This window comes from Cololabis saira, chromosome 16 (assembly GCF_033807715.1).
Source record: "Cololabis saira isolate AMF1-May2022 chromosome 16, fColSai1.1, whole genome shotgun sequence".
Taxonomy (NCBI): Eukaryota; Metazoa; Chordata; class Actinopteri; order Beloniformes; family Belonidae; genus Cololabis; species Cololabis saira.
The window spans coordinates 2944213-2966445 of record NC_084602.1 but is presented as its reverse complement, the minus strand read 5'-3'; the positions used below and the strand labels follow the sequence as shown (position 1 = coordinate 2966445).

Sequence of the window (22233 nt, the reverse complement as noted above, 5' to 3'; positions counted from 1 at the left end):
GTGTTCATGAGAGGACACGGAGACACGACCCTCTACGAGCCTCTATGAACCCTTTATGGCCCTCCGTGAACCCTCTATGATCATCTAGACGAGGGGTTGGCAACCCGCGGCTCTTTAGCGCCACCCTAGTGGCTCCTGGAGCTTTTTCAAAAATGTTTGACCTTTTTTTTCCTTTTTTCTTCTTTTTCTCTCTTCTTTTCTTTTTTCTTCTTCTTTTTTCCTTTCCTTTTTAATCTCGACATTTCAACTTTTCTCTCAACATTTCGACTTTTTTCTCGAAGTGCATAATGAAAAGAAAATCTCCCCCCAGTTATACCAAAATATAGAAACATGCAGCATGTGTTGTCTTCATTCTAAGGCTGATACAAGACTTTTCATTTTTTGCAGCTCCAGACATATTTGTTTTTTGTGTTTTTGGTCCAATATGGCTCTAAACCATTTTGGGTCACCGACCGCTGATCTAGATCAACTTCCATGGCTCTAATGGAGCTGGTCGAGGAGATAACAGGATGCATTGATAAAAGAAAATATGCAGTGGGTGTTTTCATTGACCTAAAAAAGGCTTTTGACACGATTGATCATGGAATATTGCTCAAAGAAATGGAGTGGTATGGTGTCAGAGGGGCAGCACTCACCTGGTTACATCAGTAATAGGAAGCAGTTTGTCCAATTAGGTCATTACAAATCAATGTGCTTGAACATCGCAAGCATGGGTTGTTCCTTCCTTCCGGGTCAGATCTACACCTCCGAGCATCTGCCAAGGCACAGCTGCACTCGTTCACGCAGTAATCCTCCCATCACGTTCTTACAACGGATGCTGCACATATCCTGGTGTTCATGAGAGGACACGGAGACACGACCCTCTATGAACCCTCCATGACCCTATATGACCCCTCTATGAACCCTCTACGAGCCTCTATGACCCCTCTATGGCCCCTCTACGAACCCTCTATGATCATCTATGACCCTCTATGAACTCTCTGACCCCTCTACGACCCTGTACAACCCTCCATGACCCTCTATGACCCTATATGACCCTATATGACCCTATATGACCCCTCTACGAACCCTCTATGACCCTCCATGACCCCTCTATGGCTCTCTATGACCCTCCATGACCCCTCTATGACCCTCCATGACCCCTCTATGACCCTCCATGACCCCTCTATGGCCCTCCATGACCCCTCTATGACCCTCCATGACCCCTCTATGGCTCTCTATGGCTCTCTATGACCCTCCATGACCCCTCTATGACCCTCCATGACCCCTCTATGGCCCTCTACGACCCCTCTATGACCCTCCATGGCCCCTCTACGACCCTCTATGAACTCTCTAGAACCCTCTATGACCCTGTACGACCCTCTATGAACCCTCTATGACCCTTTACGACCCTCTATGAACCCTCTATGGCCCTCTACGAACCCTCTAAAACCCTCTATGGTCCTCTACGAACCCTCTAAAACCCTCTATGGTCCTCTACGAACCCTCTAAAACCCTCTATGGTCCTCTACAACCCTCTATGAACTCTCTAGAACCCTCTATGGCCCTCTATGAACCCTCTACGACCCTCTACAACCCTCTATGGCCCCTCTACGACCCTCTACGAACCCTCTATAACCCTCTATGACCCTGTACGACCCCTCTATAGCCCTCTACGACCCCTCTACAACCCTCTATGACCCTGTACGACCCCTCTATGGCCCTCTATGAGCCTTTACGAACCCTCTATGACCCTCCATGACCCCTCTATGACCCTCCATGACCCCTCTATGGCCCTCTACGACCCCTCTATGACCCTCCATGACCCCTCTATGACCCTCCATGACCCCTCTATGAACCCTCTACGACCCCTCTATGACCCTCCATGACCCCTCTATGACCCTCCATGGCCCCTCTATGGCCCTCTACGACCCCTCTATGAACTCTCTAGAACCCTCTATGACCCTGTACGACCCTCTATGAACTCTCTAGAACCCTCTATGGCCCTCTACGAACCATCTATGGTCCTCTACGACCCTCTATGAACTCTCTAGAACCCTCTATGGCCCTCTATGAACCCTCTATGACCCTTTACGAACCCTCTACGACCCCTCTATGGCCCTCTACGAACCCTCTAAAACCCTCTATGGTCCTCTACGACCCTCTATGAACTCTCTAGAACCCTCTACGACCCTCTACAACCCCTCTACGACCCCTCTATAACCCTCTATGACCCTGTACGACCCCTCTATAGCCCTCTACGACCCCTCTATGAACCCTCTACAACCCTCTATGACCCTGTACGACCCCTCTATGGCCCTCTATGACCCCTCTATGGCCCTCTACGACCCCTCTATGACCCTCCATGACCCCTCTATAGCCCTCTACGACCCCTCTATGGCCCTCTATGACCCTATACAACCCCTCTATGACCCACTACAACCCCTCTACGAACCCTCTAAAACCCTCTATGGTCCTCTACGACCCTCTATGAACCCTCTACGACCCTCTATGACCCCTCTATACCCCTCTATGGCCCTCTACGACCCCTCTACAACCCCTCTATGACCCTCCATGACCCCTCTATAGCCCTCTACAACCCCTCTATGGCCCTCCATGACCCCTCTATGGCCCTCTACAACCCCTCTATAGCCTACGACCCTCCATGACCCTCTATAACCCCTCTACGACCCTCTATGAACCTCCATGACCCTCCATGGCCCTCTATGAACCTTCTATGCCCCTCCATGGCCCTCTATTAACCCTCCATGACCCTCTATGCCCCTCTATGACCCCTCTATTAACCCTCTACTTCCCCTTTACGACCCCTCCATGACCCTCTATGACCCTCTATGCCCCTCCATGACCCTCTATGCCCCTCCATGACCCTCTATGCCCCTCCATGACCCTCTATGACCCTCCATGACCCTCTATGACCCCTCCATGACCCTCTATGACCCCTCCATGACCCTCTATGACCCCTCCATGACCCTCTATGACCCCTCCATGACCCTCTATGACCCCTCCATGACCCTCTATGACCCCTCCATGACCCTCTACGACCCCTCCATGACCCTCTATGAAACCCATATGGCCCTCTACGACCCTCTACGAACACGCATGTAAACACACTCGGAGCTCGTGGATCAGGAGAACTGAGGAGGACCCAGTCTGTTCAGTTTATTGCCCGTTAAAAAACCAAAAGAACAAAAAAAGATGGCAGGGTATCCAACCTGCAGACAGACGGAGCATCCTGGAGGGACGTCTGGTGGGGGGGTGGAACTCTGGGCCCCCGGTGGAGGACGCCACAAGACAGATGCAGTCCACAAGAGGGGAGCAAGGAGAACCGGAGAAATCAAATATGGGTGAGAACTTAAAAGGAGTCAAATGAAGAATTAAAATTAATCCATCTTTTCTTTTTGTTGTTTTTTGTTTTTCAGGAGTTCATTTAATGTTCTATACTCTCAAAAAGGTTGTTCTTTTAAATCCCACTCCAACACAAGTCATTTTCTCATTTTCTATTTTTTTTTCTTTTTTTTTTATTATTATGTTGTTTTTCTGTTTGCAATAATATCCGTTTAAGGGAAAAAAAATATTTACAGTGCTGTTGAAATAATGAAAACAGACGTGATGAATCTACTGTAAAGTAAGTCGCACAAACACAGGAAAAAAAAATAATTATTATAAGGAAAAAAAGAAAAAAGAACCAAAAAAAAAAAACTATTAAAAAAAAGAAAGCAGGGGTCTCAGCGTGAATCCAGAGGAGACGGCCTGAATCAGGAGCTCTGGGCAGACATGGCTGATGCAGGGCCGGGGTCAGGGGTCAGGGGTCAGGGTGGGGGGGGACGGGCTGGGGGGCCGAGGGAGCAGGAGCTGTCTCTGTTAGGTGGGGATGATCCCGTCGCTCCTAAGGCCCCGCTTCAGCTCCAGGTCCTCCAGCTTCTTCCACAGCTCCTCGCGCTCCTTCTCCTTCTTCTTCTCACTGAAACGAGAAGAGACACGGTTTTACTCCAGCATAGGGGTGGGCAAAAATATCGATATGGCAATACATCGCGATACTTTTCCAGCTGATTCAATTTCGATATTCAAAATTTGAATATCATTTTTTTATTTATTTATTTTTTATCCCCGATTTTTTTCCTATTATATCACCCAGTGCTCCTACCTAAGTGACAGTCTTGGGCATTGCCACTCTCTACCAACCCTGGGAGGGCCCTGCACTGAGCTCTGGTTTTATTTCACGTTTTATTTCATTTTATAATTAATTTTTTATATAACACAATTGTCTGTCCTTAAAAAATGAAAAATAATGGACAGAGGTTTATTTATTTATGGATTTATATCTATACTGACTGATCACTGTGCCTGTCCTTGGTTTTAGTACCATCTTTCTTGTGTTTATTATCATTTGCCACATAATTAAAGCAACCTCATACTAAATTTAATGTTCATTTCATATGATGTAAATAATATGAAAAACATATACAAATATGTTGTAACTTTAGCTTGTGTAGTTATAATAAAACATTGTTTTGACTCAGTTTGTCCCATGAATTGTCACTATAATCTGATGAACGTGCAACTCTGATTTTAAGATCCATCACTATCATCTGATCTACATTTATACAACTTGGATTTTAAGATGTGTAATGCATTTTTAAATTTTTCGGTGAACTATGTAGAATATAATAATCGGGATATCGCATAATCGGGATATCGCAATGTGTATCGTATCGTGGCTCAAGTATCGTGATGCGTATCGTATCGTGAGGTTCTTCCCAATACCCACCCCTACTCCAGCAACCTCGATAAACGTGTTGAATGATAAACGTGTTGAATGATAAACGTGGTGAATGATAAACGTGTTGATAAACGCTGCAGAGACGCTGGTGATGCGTCTGGTCCGGTAGTGAGTGCAGCAGCTCTGGGCAGGAACCCTTGAGCAAGGCCTCATCACCAGCGGTGTGGGCGTGAGGGCAAACAGCTGCTTACCGCTGCCGGTCTGACTTGTACGTGGACGTGAGGTCGTCAAATAGGGAACTGTTCATCTCCATGAAGGCCTTGAGGACGTTGTAGACCAGAGCCACGATCGCCCTGCAGACGGGGGAGAGAGAGAGAGATTCACACCCTGGTTGTTACTCACAAGCAGAACTGCTGTCACTACCAACATGGATTCTAAATAAAAACATTTAAAGCTTCAGTTCCTATGTTTCTGTTCAAATAAACTAACCATGTTCCCTGAAGCCATTTACACACATTCAATGAGAAAGCAGGAAGTGGCGGTGCAGCCCCGGCCCTCAGGTGAGCGGGTCACAGACGGATCTGTGGAGCGTCTGCCGCCACGGCTACACCTCTGGACAGGACTCCACCATGACCCGGGGGAGCTTTCTCAGCTCTCACCCTGGATTCACACTGAAAGCGTGTTGCCATTCATTTTCTATGAAAGCTCTGCGAGAGGCGTCTGAGGCCACGGAGGCGTTGGAGGCATCCAGAGCGTCAATTTGAAGTCGAAAAATCTCAACTTTATGCAAATGAGCAGCGGCGACACCGAGGCAGCGTCCAATGCAGACCGCGATTCCCGAAGCGAGAAGTCTCAATGCACATTGTACTTTCATGTTCACACAAACGTACCCTCATTCACATCCTAAAAAATCTTCTCGCAGAGTGATGCAGAAAAACTAGTTCATGCATTTGTATCTTCTAGACTAGATTACTGTATTGTGTTGTTAGCAGGATGTCCAAGTAATTTGCTGAATAGGCTCCAGCTGATCCAGAATGCAGCACAGCAGTGCTGACAGGAATCAGCAGGAGAGACCACTTCTCTCCAGTGTTAGCGTCGCTCCATTGGCTACCCGTAAAATTCTAAATTTTATTACTTGCATATAAAGCCCAAAATGGCTTAGCTCCACAGTATTTACAAGACCTGATAGTGCCTTATGTTCCTGTCAGAGCTCTCCGTTCTCGGAGTGCAGGTTTACTCGTAGTTCCTAGAGTATCTAAATGTAGATTTGGAGGGCGGGCGTTCTGCTATCAGGCACCATTACTATGGAACCAACTTCCAATCTGGGTTAAGGAGGCTGACACCACCTCCACCTTTAAAACTAAACTTAAAACCTTTCTGTTTAGTAAAGCCTATAGTTAGTGTTTAGTAAACCTCTAGCTGGTGTTGGTAAATCTCTAGGTAGTGTAAACTTTAGTGTGTTAGAGTCAGTAGTCATAGTTGCAGCTATAGAACAAAACTATAATAGTTAGTCTCAAATATAGCTTGGTGGTAGATATGCTGCTATAGGCCTCTGCTGCAGGGGGGCACCGACATCTCATAGCTATCATTTTTGACCATTGCTCCTGTAGTTTCTTGTACTGGCCCATTTTTTTCTCTTTTGTGCATGTTTGCAGGCCGGAGCCTCAGGAGCTGTGTGCTGGCCTGCGGTCCCAGTCCCCCCCCCCCCCCGGTCATCCCGCTGCTGCTTCCACATGACTGCTGTGTGCTGCTGACGTCCCCGACCCCCCAGTCTGGCCTTCGGCAGGAGGGTCCCCCCTTATGATCCAGGTCCTGGTCCAGGTTTCTCCCCCCCTTATGATCCAGGTTTCTTCCTCTTAAAGGGGAGTTTTTCTTGCTACCGTTTGGTTTAAGGCTTTTCTCCCACTAGGGGAATTTTTACCTACCATTGTTTATGTAATAATTGCTCGGGGGTTTATGTTCATGTTCTGGTTCTCTGGAAAGCGTCTAGAGACAACTTTTGTTGTATTAGACGCTATACAAATAAAATTTAATTGAATTATAGATATATGTAGACTATATGCACTTTGTTCCCTCCAGTTCTGCAGCTTGAAGCCTCGCCCACCGAGCCTCCACAGGAGATTTTGGACGCTTTCAGTGTGAATCCAGCATTACTGCGTCCTCATTTAAACCAACGGTCAGCATGTGTCCAAGCATCCGGTGAGCACCTGAGCTGGGAGCGTGCACGTGTGGGGCTGGGAGCGTGCACGTGTGGGGCTACTCACGGATTCCAGTGCTCTTTGGAGATCCTGTAGAGGCTGGCGAACATGATGGGCAGGATGACGCTGGAGTTCTCCTCGATCAGACTCATGATGTACTCGTTGTTCCAGTAGTACAGAGCTCGCTCTGCCACCTGCAGCCAGATCACAGCGGCTGAGAGGCGGCTCTCGCCCACACCAGAACACAGAACCACTGACCCAGACGGGCCTCGGACCTGAGGGGGTACTGACCTGGAAGTGGGGGCTGGACACGCATCTGGAGATCTGCTTGAAGAGTGGCTCCTGGATCTTGACGAATTGTGTGGGTTCAATGACATCCAGGATCTCCTCCAGCTCTCCTAGAAACATCACCTGCAGCGCAGACGAGGGGGAAACGGTCACCACACACCAAACGCCCATGGCGCTTTTCCACTAGCACCCACTCAGCTCCACTCCACTCAGTTTGGTTCTTCTCCACTAGGGGTCTAACGTGCAGAGTAGATACTTTTCTGTATCTATTCTACCGAGGTTCTAAGCAGCTGAGTCGGCTGTATCTGACATCATCACACTCAGTGTTGGGACTAATGCATTATTTAATAACGTTACCGTTACCAAAGGTGCGTTATTCCGTTATTTCTGGATACAGTGAAGCTTTTTTTTCCCCACACGTGGAGACCGGAGGAAACGTAGTGTGTGTGCGTTCAAAAACGTGACGGTCATGAGCCAAGAGAAAGCAAGTCTCACAACGTGGAGATATTGTCTTTACAGCAATCCCTCGTTTTTCGCAGCGGTTATGTTCCTAAAAGAACCCGTGATAAGTCAAATCTTTTTACAATTATTATAGAAGGCTAAAATAACAGAGATCAGCACGGCCTCGCACGTATTCCACTGCTCTTCTGATGCTGCTGCATCCCGACTCTGTAGCGTCTCTTTCTCCTAAAGCCGCGGTGCAGGTGTGTTTTTTCGAGAGAAGAAAATAGTTATGGGTCGTTGTCTTCGCTCTTTTTTCTTCTGGGCAAAAAGATTCTTATAAACCGACACCATGGATTATATCTGAGACTGTAATGAACGATTCATCAAAGTTCCCGTTCTTGAGCTGCTGCTGAATCTCATTGGCCGTTCTCAGCTTGTTGCTAAGCAACCAACGTTATTGACACAGGAAGTGAAGAAGCGGGGAGACTGTTTAGCCAATCAGAATGCAGAACACGATGCACAATGTAAATCCATACAGAACCTGCTGAAATGAAGGCTAGAGGGGATTAATGGGAGCATTTAAAATAATGTTTTTATTTAAAGTAACTCAATAGTTACTTTTCATAGTAACGCATTACTTTTTGGTCTAAGTAACTGAGTTACTAACTGAGTTACTTTTTAATGAAGTAACTAGTAACGGTAACTACTTACTATTTTTCAGTAACTAGCACAACACTGCTCACACTACAGGCCCCCGATTGGTCGGGGGGTCTGAGTCAGGAGGTGACATCGTTTCAAGAGCAACTCTCGGCTTCTTGTTCATTTTTTTCAAAGAACAATGGCAGTGCAGAAATCTGTTCCGTGGTCAAATTCCGAGGTGGAGACCTCCTTAAACCTGGTGTCTGAGGAAAATATCCAGAGAGCTAGACGGGGCCACGAGGAATGTCAAAATCTACCAGGAGCCTTCTCAGTCCACGTCCGCTCAAGGCTACAAACGGACTTTTCAGACTTTTCGTGCGGTGAATGACCACAATAGCTGGAGTGGGTCTTCTTCATTTGTGTCGCACAATCCAGTACGTCACAGCAGCTTCACTCCAACCTCCTACTTCTGATCTGGGTATTGAAAACAAATGAGGGCAAGGCGTGTGGAGTGGAGACGTGACGGATTCTATTATCATTTTATCACCATGGTTACAGTACAAGAATCACATCAGAAAGGAGGTTCATACCGAGGGTGAGAACAGGTTTGATTCAGAGAACTTTTTTTTACAGAGCCATGGTTGGCTGGAACTCTATACCAGTTTATATTTCACATGCAGGTAGCAAAGATTGCTTTAAGTTTCAGTGGAAACAATATCTTTTAACATTTAATGAATGATGATTTGTCATTTAGAGGGAACAAAGTGAGTAGTGTAAAACCCTATCATAATAAAGGTGAAAAGTGGTCAAATAATTCTAGATAAGGTCATTCCAGGCAGGTATTGTTTATGAAGGTGTTTTATTTGATTTCATTTCTATGTATTTATGTCTGAGAATGATGGTGATTTAGTTCTCCTCTGTATAGATTGTGATTAAGGGAGTTGTGTCTATTATTGTTTTGTTTTGTTATGTATAATGTATGTCTGTTATGTATTAAGTGTTAATTTGTGTGTTGTGTGAATGTCGGACCCCAGGAAGAATAGCTAATGCTGTGGCTAATGCTAATGGGGATCCTAAATAAAACAAACAAACGAGTAGAGTTGGGCTGAGTTGGGCAAGTGGAAAAGCACCAATAGTGTCCAGGCACAGCTCAGCGGACAGAACCCGGGCTCTCACCTCTTTTTGACTGCAGGTTTTTGGCCAGAACTTCAGTAAGCCTCTGATGACCTGAGGAGGAAGAGGATGTGGTTAAAGATTCCACCGCTGGCTTATTCAAAACCATCATTGCAGACCAGAGTAAGCTGACAGACAGAAGTGAGTGATACGCACCGGTTCCGTTAATGTCGGGTCTTTCTCTAAGAACTGTACAATGCAATACGCCAACTGCAAGAAGAAGAAGAGGTTACAGACATCAGCTCAGCACGAGTCACATGGATGCACTTTCACACTCTCTTCATTAACACTACTCATTAGAAAAGACATTTAAAGCAGCACAATGTAACTTTCAGTTTTTGTTGAGTTTGGCGGCATCTTTTGGACAAAAGCGGTAGTGCTTTACCAGAAAGAACTACATTTCCCATGAGCACCAGCGCGTACTGCTGGAAAACTCCTGTCCCCGTCACTGCATTTGTTTTGATAGTGAATGAAATAAGACGGGACGGACTTTCAAAACTACTTTCCTGTTTTCAGCGGTCGTTTGCAGGATGGATAGTGAAGAGGTAATGTATCTATTTTTGGCTAAACAATATAATATGAGGATGTTGAAAAACACTAAGTTCAACTTGGTTTTATTAAGTTGTTTCAGCGAGATAATGCTCCTACAAACTCATACACTCTGCACCTTTTTCCTGTCACGTTTTTTAGAGGGACTTTGTCATAAATTAGTAGTCCAACATACTTACTGACAAAATAAAAAAATACTTTATAACCTGTGAATAACTGAATGCCCATTCCTTATATTTTGCAGATCAGCCCTGCACAATTTTACAGTTCTCAGAAAAAATACTAGAACCCAAGACGAATCCCCTGTATGTGAAAACATTCTCATTTTGATTCTTATTGAACATAGAACTCTACATTTACATTTGTATCATAACAATTGTGTCTCTCTTGTCGGACATCCCTCCTCGTCTTTCAGCTCACGCCAGCGAGTGAACGCCGGGACAATGTTTATTCTAGTCCGGGCATTTAGCTTGTTACTCTCCCGCTTTCTTTTTTTGCCTCCTCCGATAAAACTTTTATTTTCTTGGGTTTTTCCGCTGCTTCGGCCATGATACCAGCTGCCGTTTAGTAACATGTGTGTACAGGAACAACAGCAGTGTGGTGGAGAAGGTGCTGACAGGAAGAGCTGGTACCGGTACCTGTGCGTGGAAGAGGGACAGACTCCGGACCGTATGGAGAGGGATCAACACTTTGACCAGAAACTGTTTATGCTCTGCTTTCAGCGGCAGTGCAAAACCATTGATTATACTGGGGAGAGAAGAGAGACACAGTATGAGCTGTATGAAGGTAAACGTCAGGACTTTCACCTGCCAACTAAGCGTGAACATCAGTGACAGACGCAAGACTTCAAACGGCTCACGCAGCTCCAGAGACAGAGCTCGTATCTGAGAGGATGCTGCAGCATCCCCACTCCTTTCTGAGTCTTTTTAAAACAATTCTGTTTCAGGCTTTTGTTTAAAAAATAAATACATCTATCTAGTTAAGCACACTGATCAAAGTCATGGAGAACATGGGAAGTTTAATTCCTCTTTAATTCAGAATTAAAATTAAATCTGATTTAAAATGAGTAAAAATGACCATGTAAACACCTAATACTGAATGAAAATGACCATTCTCAATTAAACTTAAATCCGAAGTAAGAGGCTGGTTTATTCTGATTTTAAATCCCAATAGAATAATTCCACGATCATTCCTCTTTAAATTAATTCCGGTCTTTCTTTCTGCTCGTTCCCTCACCCGTCTGTCTCCATGACGATTATATTCCACACTGGGCTGATTTTCCAAACAAAGTTTCAAGATGCAGCAGCAGTAAACGCTGGTCAAGAGCAGAGAACATTTATTTAATAAATAGCTTGGAGGACCTGGAAATCATTAATTGGTGCCCCAAAAGTCATCAAATTTTGTACGCAAGCCAGGCCTGGCAAAAAATGTGATATTTAATGGTTTACATTAATGGGCGTGGCCTAATGGCTCAACAGCGCCCCCTAGAAAACTTTGTGCCTCAAGCCCCACAACACGGTTTGACGTACTCCGCTCTAAGGGACTTCTGCAGGACATGCGTCTCCCTGCAGAGGCAGGGTCGCCTTTCTATTTCAGACAGCAACGCTTTTAATTTGCTGGAGGGAATTAAAGATGCAGCTCCGTGCTCAGTGTTGAGCTCAGAGCCGTAGCGGTGTGAGTCCCCGAGGCTCCGGGGCGTCCACTTACCTCCCCAAGATCTCCAGCAGCTCCGCCACCCCGTTGAAGTGCTCCGTCTCATAAACAAAACTGCAGGAAGGACGGAGAGGAAGACAGGAGACAAGACCCAGGCAGACACAAATGATTAAAGATGGCATTCTTAATTAAGCAGACACCAGAATTAACCAGAATATCACAGGAAACGTCCCCTCAGCTCATTTCCTCACCGGTACTTTAATGTGGCGTGTGCATGTTTGCGGCTGAGGAATTATTTCTTTCTGAATCAGGTTCCTGCACCAATCCACTTGGAAGTTTAACTTTTATTCTGCTCATTGGAAATACACTGATGGTTTTCAATCTGCCACATGATTGGCTACGCTGACGAGCAGAGCTGGGTAGTAACGAGTTACATTTACTTGAGTAAGTTTTGGGAAATGTTGTACTTTTAGGAGTAGTTTTGAATCACTATACTGTTTACTTTTACTTGAGTAGATTTGTGAAGAAGAAACTGTTCCTCTTCCTCCGCTACATTAGGCTACGTTGAGCTGTTACTTTTCTTTTATCCCTTTTATCCACGTACGCGTCAATCTCATGACATCACTGGGTGATTCTTTGGTAAACATGTTTGTTTTTGCATGTTTTGTCACATTTACACAGACTCAAACACACACAGAGTTTCTATGAGTTCATGTTTGTTCTAGTTCTGCTGGTTAAAAAAGAAAAGTACAAAGGCTGGAAATGTTGTGCTACTTGTGCTTGATTTATTTTTTTATTCTGTTATTATTTAATTTATTTTATTATTTATTAAAGTACTTGAATTTACTTTATTATTTTAATTTAAGCTATTTTTTATTTTTTTATTAATTTTAATTTATTTTATTATTTTATTGATTGAATTTACCTGAAGATGATTATTTTGTACTTTTGTCTGTTTGAATGGTTGTGTTAAAAAAATAAATCAGACGTTACTCAACAGTTACTCAGTACTTGAGTAGTCAAGTAAGGCAAGTACTTTTTTACTTTTACTCAAGTAATTATTTGGATGACTACTTTTTACTTTACTTGAGTCATATTATTCTGAAGTAACAGTACTTTTACTTGAGTACAATTTTTGGCTCCTCTACCAGCTCTGTACGGTACTGAACAAGTTATGCAAACTTGTACGGTAAAGTTTAACGTAGGTTTGTCGTGTTATTTGGTTTTCTTTCTTTGTCTTGTTTTTAACTGTATGTTATTAATGTATTAAGAGCATAGCTAATGGGGACCCTTACAAATAAACATTATGCTAGTGGTCAAACATGAATAGAAACACAGACGTCTGAGCGATTAGTGTGAACTCACCGTAGAAAAATATTATTGATCTGTTTTCGTATAAAAGCCCTCAGCCCCAGGAATTTGCCGTAGATTCTATGCAAGACCGTCTTCAGATAGTCTCTCTCTCGAGGATCCTCGCTGTCGAACAACTCCAAGAGCTGGACAGAAGGAAGACAGGAAGACGTCAGGGTGAGGGTGGGGAGGAGGAGGAGGACACAGCAGCAACGTTTGGGTGCAGGGACTCACCTGTAGAACAAATTTCTGATCTATGTACTTTTTGGCAATGCTGGGCTGGAATTCCTGACTCTCCAAGAAGCGGATGAAGAACTCGTAAACCAACTGGAGAGTGACATGGAAGAAAAATCATCTTTAATTGTTGTCTTTTACATGTACAAAATAAAAATCTAATCAAATCAAAAGCACAAGTGAGAAATGAGGCGCGCAGCAGCAGCAGCAGCAGCAGCAGCAGCAGCAGCGGCGGCAGCAGTGGTGCTCAGCGGTCACATGACCCAAAGACCCGGCTCTGTTTACTCCTGTTAGCACGGTGACACAAACAACAGGCTCATGAATTCATGTGTGTGTTATATATAGATATATATAGATATCTTTTGTTTTTTGTATAGAAATTAAATTAATTTAGAGTTTAGGGGGGTAGGATTTAATACGTTTTTACTTCTTCCTACTCCTTTTCGAGCATGTTAATTATGATGGATGCAGGTTTTAATTTATATTTTTGTCTTTTTGTTTTCTTATTTACATTTATTTACTATTGATTATTATTGTTTTGTTATATACGGAAGAGTATTAGGGCCAGGCAGGAGAAAAATAAAAATAATATTAGAGAGGAGGAAGATTTTTTTTTCATTATGGACTTCGAGAAAAAAGTCGAAATGTCGAGAAATTGTATTTCAACATTATTCTCGACATTTCAACATTATTCTCAACATTTCGACTTTTTTCTCAAAGTGCACAATAAAAAAAAAATCTTCCCCTCTCAAATATTTTTTCTCCTGCATGGCCCTAATACTCTTCCGTAGTTTTCACTACTGTTTCATGTTGGAAATAAATGTTCAATTCAATTGAATTGATCTGCAGATGTGCAGAGCGTGACTCAGGCCTGGGCCCGCGGTACCCGGAGGACCAGGGGGAGCGGAGCCACAAACAGCAGACTAACGGCGCCCCCAAAGCAGTTTGTTCACACCGAGTACAAGTATCTTAATTTGTGTACTTGCCGATGCAGAGTACAGATATGATACTTCTATCACAAAAATAACTAGGCTAAAAATGCGATGAAAAATGCAATGAATTGGAAGACAGGTTTTCTCTACAACAGATACATTTTATAAAAATAAATAAAATGAGTAGAATAACTATTTTAAACAAAAAAATTATCTTTCTGTGTAAATAAAAAGCCCCCACACTGGCACTGTCTTCACATTAAGAAAATATCAAACATATAACATCAATGAAACATCATATCGCGGCTTGAGTGCGTGGAGAAGACGGTGAAATCCTTCGTCTTCTCCAACTTCAGTGGCTACTCATCCAGCACTATGTAACGGCTTAGAGCCTCCGGTATTTTAACTTGTCTCTTGCCTGATTGTCTGTCTCTTTTGCAGAACCTGAGCTAATGTTGCTGTTGTGTTCTTGCAGTAACATTAACTCCGTATCCTCAGCTTTATGATGCGTCTTGAGATGTTTTATCAAGTTGTTGGTATTAAACGACGTATTCTCCTTTCCTCCTCTTGACACCTTAGCATCAGTAGCTTCAGTCTGCCTTGATTCTGTCATCGTCCCTTATTCTGAAATATGTCCACACTGCTGACGTCCCGCTGCATATATTGTTGCTATCTTGGCTGAAACGTCGCTGCCAGTCTCACTCATGTATCACTCTCTTCTCACTCATGTATCACTCTCTTCTCACCCATGTATCACTCTCTTCTCACCCATGTATCACTCTCTTCTCACTCACGTATCACTCTCTTCTCACCCATGTATCACTCTCTTCTCACTCATGTATCACTCTCTTCTCACTCACGTATCACTCTCTTCTCACTCACGTATCACTCTCTTCTCACTCACGTATCACTCTCTTCTCACTCACGTATCACTCTCTTCTCACTCACGTATCACTCTCTTCTCACTCACGTATCACTCTCTTCTCACCCATGTATCACTCTCTTCTCACCCATGTATCACTCTCTTCTCACTCACGTATCACTCTCTTCTCACTCACGTATCACTCTCTTCTCACTCACGTATCACTCTCTTCTCACTCACGTATCACTCTCTTCTCACTCACGTATCACTCTCTTCTCACTCACGTATCACTCTCTTCTCACTCACGTATCACTCTCTTCTCACTCACGTATCACTCTCTTCTCACCCATGTATCACTCTCTTCTCACTCACGTATCACTCTCTTCTCACTCACGTATCACTCTCTTCTCACTCACGTATCACTCTCTTCTCACTCACGTATCACTCTCTTCTCACTCACGTATCACTCTATTCTCACTCATGTATCACTCTCTTCTCACTCGCGTATCACTCTCTTCTCACTCATGTATCACTCTCTTCTCACTCATGTATCACTCTCTTCTCATCACCACTGACTGCAGCTCAACATCTCCCCCTACAGTCACTAATCAGTAACTACAACAACAATCAAGTGGTATCGGTGCGTGGTATTGGAGTATTTTTGCGAGTACGAGTTCATGATACCAGTATCGGTATCGGGGCATCCCTACAGCAGACCGCCCAGGTCAATAGAATCAACAGCACCAACGACGCATTTCAATGCTTTTTCATGTGCAAAGAGAAAATGACGACCTGGAAAAAGCCGCCAACATCCCACGAAGGTGATTTACATAAATCCACCCATGCCGCGATCAGGCGCGGTTGCAGCACGAGGTGCCGTCCAATATCTGTAAACCCTTTCAATTGTACAGCCTTCGAAATAAATCAGAAGCTTGAACCAGCCGCTGTGCAACACCGACCAATCAGAACTCAGGCAGGAACACGGTGGAACGAAAGGCGGCTGGAAGCTTCAACAACACAACAGTCAAACTCTGATCAAACTGTTGGGACGCTGCAAGACGCATCTACACAACCACATTCCAGGTAACAGATAGATTCAGTCAGAAAACTGTTTTTACTGCTCAATTATATTGATTTGTGGAGTGAGTGCATCCAGTTGAAACAGCAGCCAAATTAAAGCCATAAAAACAAAAGAAAGGACTGGACCTGAGCAGGAATGTATTCAATAAGAATAAGAGTATAATAAACACATGTTTTACCTGTAAGTGTGGCCAGGAGGCCTCGAGGGTGGGCTCGTCCTCCTCAGGGTCAAACTCATTGCTGTCACTGGGCGGAAGGGTCCGGAATATGTTGTGAGACACCTGAGGGTTGGGGGGAGTCATGAGAAGTTACAACTGTTAGTGCACGTGTGGTGGTTTGTGGGTCTGACCCTCCGCCTCAACGCTGCCACTTCAGACCCATTATTTGACTTTTTTTTTCTTCCCAAGTATATTTTGGAGCTTACAATCAATTTTCCTCGTCAATTGAAAGCATGTTCTCAATGACTGTGTTTCCATGCATCAATAACCCTTTTAAAACCCAAATATTGGCAATGACTCGAATTTGCACGGCCATGTAAACACCAATAACCCCTTTGAATAACCCGAATTTGCTCATATTCGGGTTTTAAAAACCTGAATATGACCCCTGGGTTACTCCTTTTAAAACTTTAAAATTCGGTCATGTATAACCGGAATATCCCCATCAAAAGGAACAGGAATCTGTTTTCTGCACATGCTCTGTTCACAAGGAATCCTGGTCTTTTGAGTCCAGGAAGTTCTTATAAACACGGAGAAACAAGACCAGGAGGAGACTAATCACTTCATAAATGTAATGAAGGATATGAACATTTCTGCATTTGTAGACAGTAGAAAGTACCGGGATAGAAGATTTACAAGAAGGTGAGAGAAAAGTTGCGTGAAGCAGCATTTGTTTTGAATTTGGATACAGAAAGAAGAAGCAGAAATGACGGGAATTGCGTGATGATGTTCTCCGTGCGTTGCTGGTTTGATCCAGATATCCTGAATGATTAATTACCATGGAAACAGGGATTACCCTGTTTGTTCACGCATGGAAATGGAATATTCTGAATGTTTCAGTAACTGCAATATTAGCACTAACCCGGATTTTGACTGCATGTAAACATAGTCTTTATGTTTGTGACTTGTACGGCTGCTCACCATCTTGACGACCTCGGGGTAGGCCTGCTCCGTCAGGTAGCCCCGGCTGACGGTGACGTAGTCCACCAGCTCGTTGAGCGTGGAGCGCTTGTACTCCTTCATCTTCAGGTCCGACAGCGTGTCCATGAAGTCGAAGACAGTACAGCACTGCTGCAGCTTCTTCAGGAACAGCTCCGGCTGCTCCGGCGCCGGCACGTCTGCACGGAGAGAAGCAGCGGTAAAGACGAGCCCAACACCACGTACAGCCACAGAGTTCAACTGGATTATTCAGTAAAGAACATAATAATAATAAATAAAATGTGATTGATCAGACAAGCCCAATTCAAACTGGCAACCTTCCCAATGCCAGGGCAACCACACCAAGCACCGGGCCAATGAAAGGAGAAGTTTCAGCATCTGGTAAACTCTGTTTCTGGTAAACCATTTCTACAAGTACGAGTGAGGATATTTCAGGCAGATTCTGTCTGCCAATCACATGTTCTGAGTGCAGAGCAGGTGACGCTAACACTGTAACTACAACAAGCTTTCTGGAACGATGTTCCTTGGGCTCATGGAACCAAAGAGGAACATCTTGTGCAGTGGTCTCCAACCCCCGGGCCGCACAGAAAGAAAAAATAATTTGTGTAGCCCCGACTGATGATGGATGACTCTCAAACTGATGCTTCACAATGTTTTTATTCCTTGGATGTAAATACACTGCAAACACACCGTAAGAGCTATAAAGGAATTAAATAAAATAAAATAGAGTTAGTCTTACTACATTCATATAAGTTTCATTTAACTTAAAATACAGACCGACGCAGCTGCTGCTCGGCTACCATTAACCACAATACATGAGTAACCACGGCAACCAAACTCAAGCTGGACATAAATACGGCATAACATTTGCAAAGAAAACAAATCCTGATCAGCAGGTGATTTTTGTGTCAGTTAGGCTCCACTTTAGCATTCCTGACACTCGTTTAGTCTTTCAGACACACTTTCTACTGCCGTTAAACTTTTACCCTTAAAGTCCGAAGCGCCGGATGTTTACGAGGTCTCGGCGAGACGCCTTCAAAATAAAAGCACTAAATATCGGTCTCCTTAATATATAATAAATAAAATAAAAGCCTGGCTTTAAATAACTTTATTGAGAAAACAAACATAAAAACACATTTATAGAAATATTCATATTAAAAAGGTAATTTACAATTTCCATTATTTAGTTTTATTTTTTCCATGTTTTATTGAATGTTTTATTATTCATTTATTATTATTACTATAGAGAAAATACCACAGTTTTTAATGTCGACCTTGTCATTTTATTTAGTTTTTTTCAGCTACACCTTTAGATTGGGCCGTGAAAATATTGTCAGACATTAAACCGGCCCTGGTACAGAAAAGGTTGGAGACCACTGGTCTAGTGCACCCATCTTTATTTGTAAATGTGCAATTAAACCACCATAACCCCCTAAACATTAAAAGCGGCAAGACATAATTAGACAGTAAATAACAAATAAAATGAAATAAAATTATGAGAAAAGAAGGTAAAATAATAAAAAGGAAAAGTTGCTGAAAACTAAGGGCAGTAGAGTAAGTAAGAAGGTTATTTTGGTAATTCAGGGTTGATTATTTCATAAATCTATTCTTTATATTGTGATGTAAATCAGGGACTATAATGACACTAGTCAGTTTATCTGTAGTGATTAGTCTGTTTTAGATTGGGCGGAGTGATACGCCACAGTACGGCACTAGCTGCTGTGTTGATGTTCTAAAATCCTACACTGTTGAGGGACATTAAAGTACACTGGAACTCAGCAGAAGTTGTCCCCGTGTTTATCCTACTCACCACCCCAAAAAGGTTTAATTTAATAAGGTAAGGCTTAACTCTACACCAGCCTTACATTAGTAAAAGTTCAGAGCTCAAAACCCCCAAGAGTCCCTTGATTGGGACCAAAACGGTACCAGTTTCTTCTGAGCGGAGGAAGATTTTGGTCCGCGGGTCGAGGCGCGGTCGGATGCGCGTTATTAGTCAACACAATAGATTAATATTAATAACACAATATCGCGATACAGTTTGTCACCTCCACGACACGTATTGACGTTTTTGTATCGCGAAATTTCGTTGCAGATATATTGTTACACCCCTAATAACCACCGAACCCCCTAAACCACAGTAGACCTCTGAGGCCGTCCTAGACTTATGTAGTAATCAAAGTATTTCAAAGACACCTTTGTTTTGGGTTCATGTTAAATAAAGATTTATTTGCCTTCTAACAATCGTAGCAACCATCACAGCTAATGTTAGCTGTGATAGCTGTGAGCATATTAACAAAGTTATGCGAACAAGTTAGCACCCCGTCGTTTAATCTGTGTAAAGAAAACAACATGAACAACATGAAAATCATCTACTCTGAGTTTGTCTTAGCATTGAGCAAAAACATCATCTCAATTGTCTTTTTTTTTTAAACTGTCATTTATTTGACAAAAATGGAACCTGAAAGAAAAACAATCAGGCAGGCTGTTATTATGTGCTGATGATCATCTGCTGACAGACTGATGTAGCAGATGTACCAACCTCTACAGAAGCAGATATTTGCTCATTTGGAGCATTCACGTGTGCGTCCACTATGTCAAGAGAGAAGATCATGAGCAATGGTCTCAAAAACAAAAAGATGTGCACTACCGTTGCACATCAATCTGGAAAGGATTATACAACCATTCCCAAACATTTTTAATACTCAACACTCAACTGCGGATCACAAAACTGCCCCTGAACAAACCACAAGCTTTCTGGAACAATGTCCCTCGGGCACATGAAGCCAAAGAGGAGCAGGTTCTGTAGTCCAAGTTAGAGTTCAGCTAGTAGTCAAACTACCAAAGATGTGACCTTTCCCCAACATCCCCTCACATTTAACTCCACACCGCCAACTGACTACAGCACTACAACATTCAACTTCAGAAAAGCTGAATGCCGGAGTCTGAGGAAAAAAAGATATTTTGACATCCGATGTCTGCCTGATGTCCAAATTAAAGGGGATCTATTACAAAAACAGGTTTTTTCTTGCTTTAACATATATAAAGTGGTCTCCCCTCAGCCTGACAACTCAGAGGAGGAGGAAAGCAACCAGATTCTGCAGTGTCTGTACAGTGTCCGGATGAGCCGTCCAGTCTGATGTGGATCTACGAGCCAATAAGATTCTGCTCCCCAAAGTTAGGTAAAGACGGGAGCGATGCGTGAAACCACTAACAACTAACTCTGGCCGGAACAACAACTAACTCCACCGGCCGGAGCTTCCTCCATTTTTCCGTAGCGGTGTATCGCGTCATTCAGGCAGCCAATCAGCACAGAGCCTCATTATCATAGCCCCGCCCACTCAGAATCCTGCATAGATAATGAGGTTAGAGAATGGGAAGATAAAGACATGGCTCAGAGGCTGAATTTCTAATTTATTTAGCAAAAACAATCAAAAGCTTGTTTTCAACACATTCAAGGCCTGTTTAAAATAGGGATTAGATGCCATAATAGGTCCCTAGTGCACCCATCTTTATTTGTAAATGTGCAATTGAGTTCAAGTTGAGTTAAAGACCTACCAAAGAAACCTCTCGTGGTTGATGATGATTAGATGATTAAACAGAACTTCTGATCTTCCGTCCCTTCATCTCAACATCTTTTTTTCTGAGCGTGTCAGCAGCTACTAACTTGCTGTAGTTCCTCTTCAGTTCACATCAAACTGGGCCAGTTATAAACTCAAATCCCGGCCGACTGCAAGAGTCCTGGGACCCGCTTTTTATACCCCCGCCTGCTCCACAAACAGCTGGCTGACGAGGCCTCTGCACAACCGCTCACACCGAGTGAGTGAACCAAGTGAACACTTGACTTCACATTAACATGTCCATTCACACCGTACGGTCTGAGATGGATTACATCCCACCATTAACCCACCACCTGTTCTCCTTTTCCCAGCACATCATCTCATCACTCAGTGTGCTGAGGAGAATGAATGAAGTCGCTTTCTATTTGTCTTTTATACTCAGTTGATGAGGACTGAGATTATTAAAAAAATTGAAAATCAAGACATTGACCTGATGGGTATTTCTTTGTCATTATGGTAATAAAACAATAAACTAGGGCTGAAACGATTCCTTGAATAATTTGAGTAATTTGATCACAAAAAATGATAGAGGAATTTTCTCTGCCTTGAGGAATCGTTTCATTTTGCAGCTCAAAGCAGGTGTTTCGCCCGGACTACATTTAACGCGGCACAACGCACTGACGCCGCGCACGTAAAGGAAGAAGAAAGAGGAGGATATGTTTGGTTTTAGTAACATGCCATGGTCAGACATAGATATATATATATTACATATCTCTATGTGCTCAGGCAGTCTGCAATGGCCCAGACGGAGACACATGTAGCTCAGAGCTTAACTTATATTTTTAATCCACTCTATATTCTTCTGGTCCGTTCTCCTATATGTTCCCCCTCTAACCCGGTACATACATAGGTTCCTCTAAACATCTGTTCCCGCTACAGTTTTCACTAAAAGAAAAGGCAAAAAATGTCAGAAAAATAAAAAACGTAATAAAGCTAACTGGGTAGTTTTCAGTTTTATCTCTGTAGTCATTGATGGATAAAACATCAAGCAGCGCTGGTGCCTAATGTGCTCCAATACAGCAGGAATCAGAATTATATTTTGAACACTGCCAAAACTCAAAATCTTATACTTAAAACTTAACTAGAACTTAAAATTAGCTTGATACAAATGAAAGTTCAATTGAAACACGTCAGGTGTAATGTCATTTTTAGGTTAGAAATAAGAACATTTCTTGGTAAGATCCTTAGTTTTTTGAGTGAAGGCAGTGAATTTGGTCGACTGGTGTAAGTTCAGGGTTTTTAAATGCACAGCCATGAACCTACTGGATTATATAATTTAGTCTTAGTAATGTCAATTAACATCTAACATCTTATGTATATTTATAATTGCTCTTTAA

The 22233-nt window shown here is 43.2% G+C and overlaps 1 protein-coding gene across 2 annotated transcripts in view; it reads right to left on the bottom strand.

Annotated features, from left to right (window-relative positions):
- Nucleotides 1-3125: 3125 nt before the first annotated feature.
- ppp2r5eb (protein phosphatase 2, regulatory subunit B', epsilon isoform b) overlaps nt 3126-22233 on the bottom strand; it is a 60057-nt gene continuing 40949 nt past the window's right edge. For both annotated transcript variants that reach the window (XM_061742926.1, XM_061742927.1), the window contains 12 exons: nt 17262-17458; nt 16302-16403; nt 13249-13341; nt 13030-13160; nt 11719-11778; nt 10650-10758; nt 9619-9672; nt 9466-9516; nt 7210-7329; nt 6985-7112; nt 4972-5073; nt 3126-3961 (listed from right to left, as the gene is read on the bottom strand). In XM_061742926.1, the coding sequence (XP_061598910.1) occupies nt 3862-3961; nt 4972-5073; nt 6985-7112; nt 7210-7329; nt 9466-9516; nt 9619-9672; nt 10650-10758; nt 11719-11778; nt 13030-13160; nt 13249-13341; nt 16302-16403; nt 17262-17458 (1247 nt within the window). In that variant the 3' untranslated portion in view covers nt 3126-3861. The remainder of the gene's footprint in view (nt 3962-4971; nt 5074-6984; nt 7113-7209; nt 7330-9465; nt 9517-9618; nt 9673-10649; nt 10759-11718; nt 11779-13029; nt 13161-13248; nt 13342-16301; nt 16404-17261; nt 17459-22233) is intronic.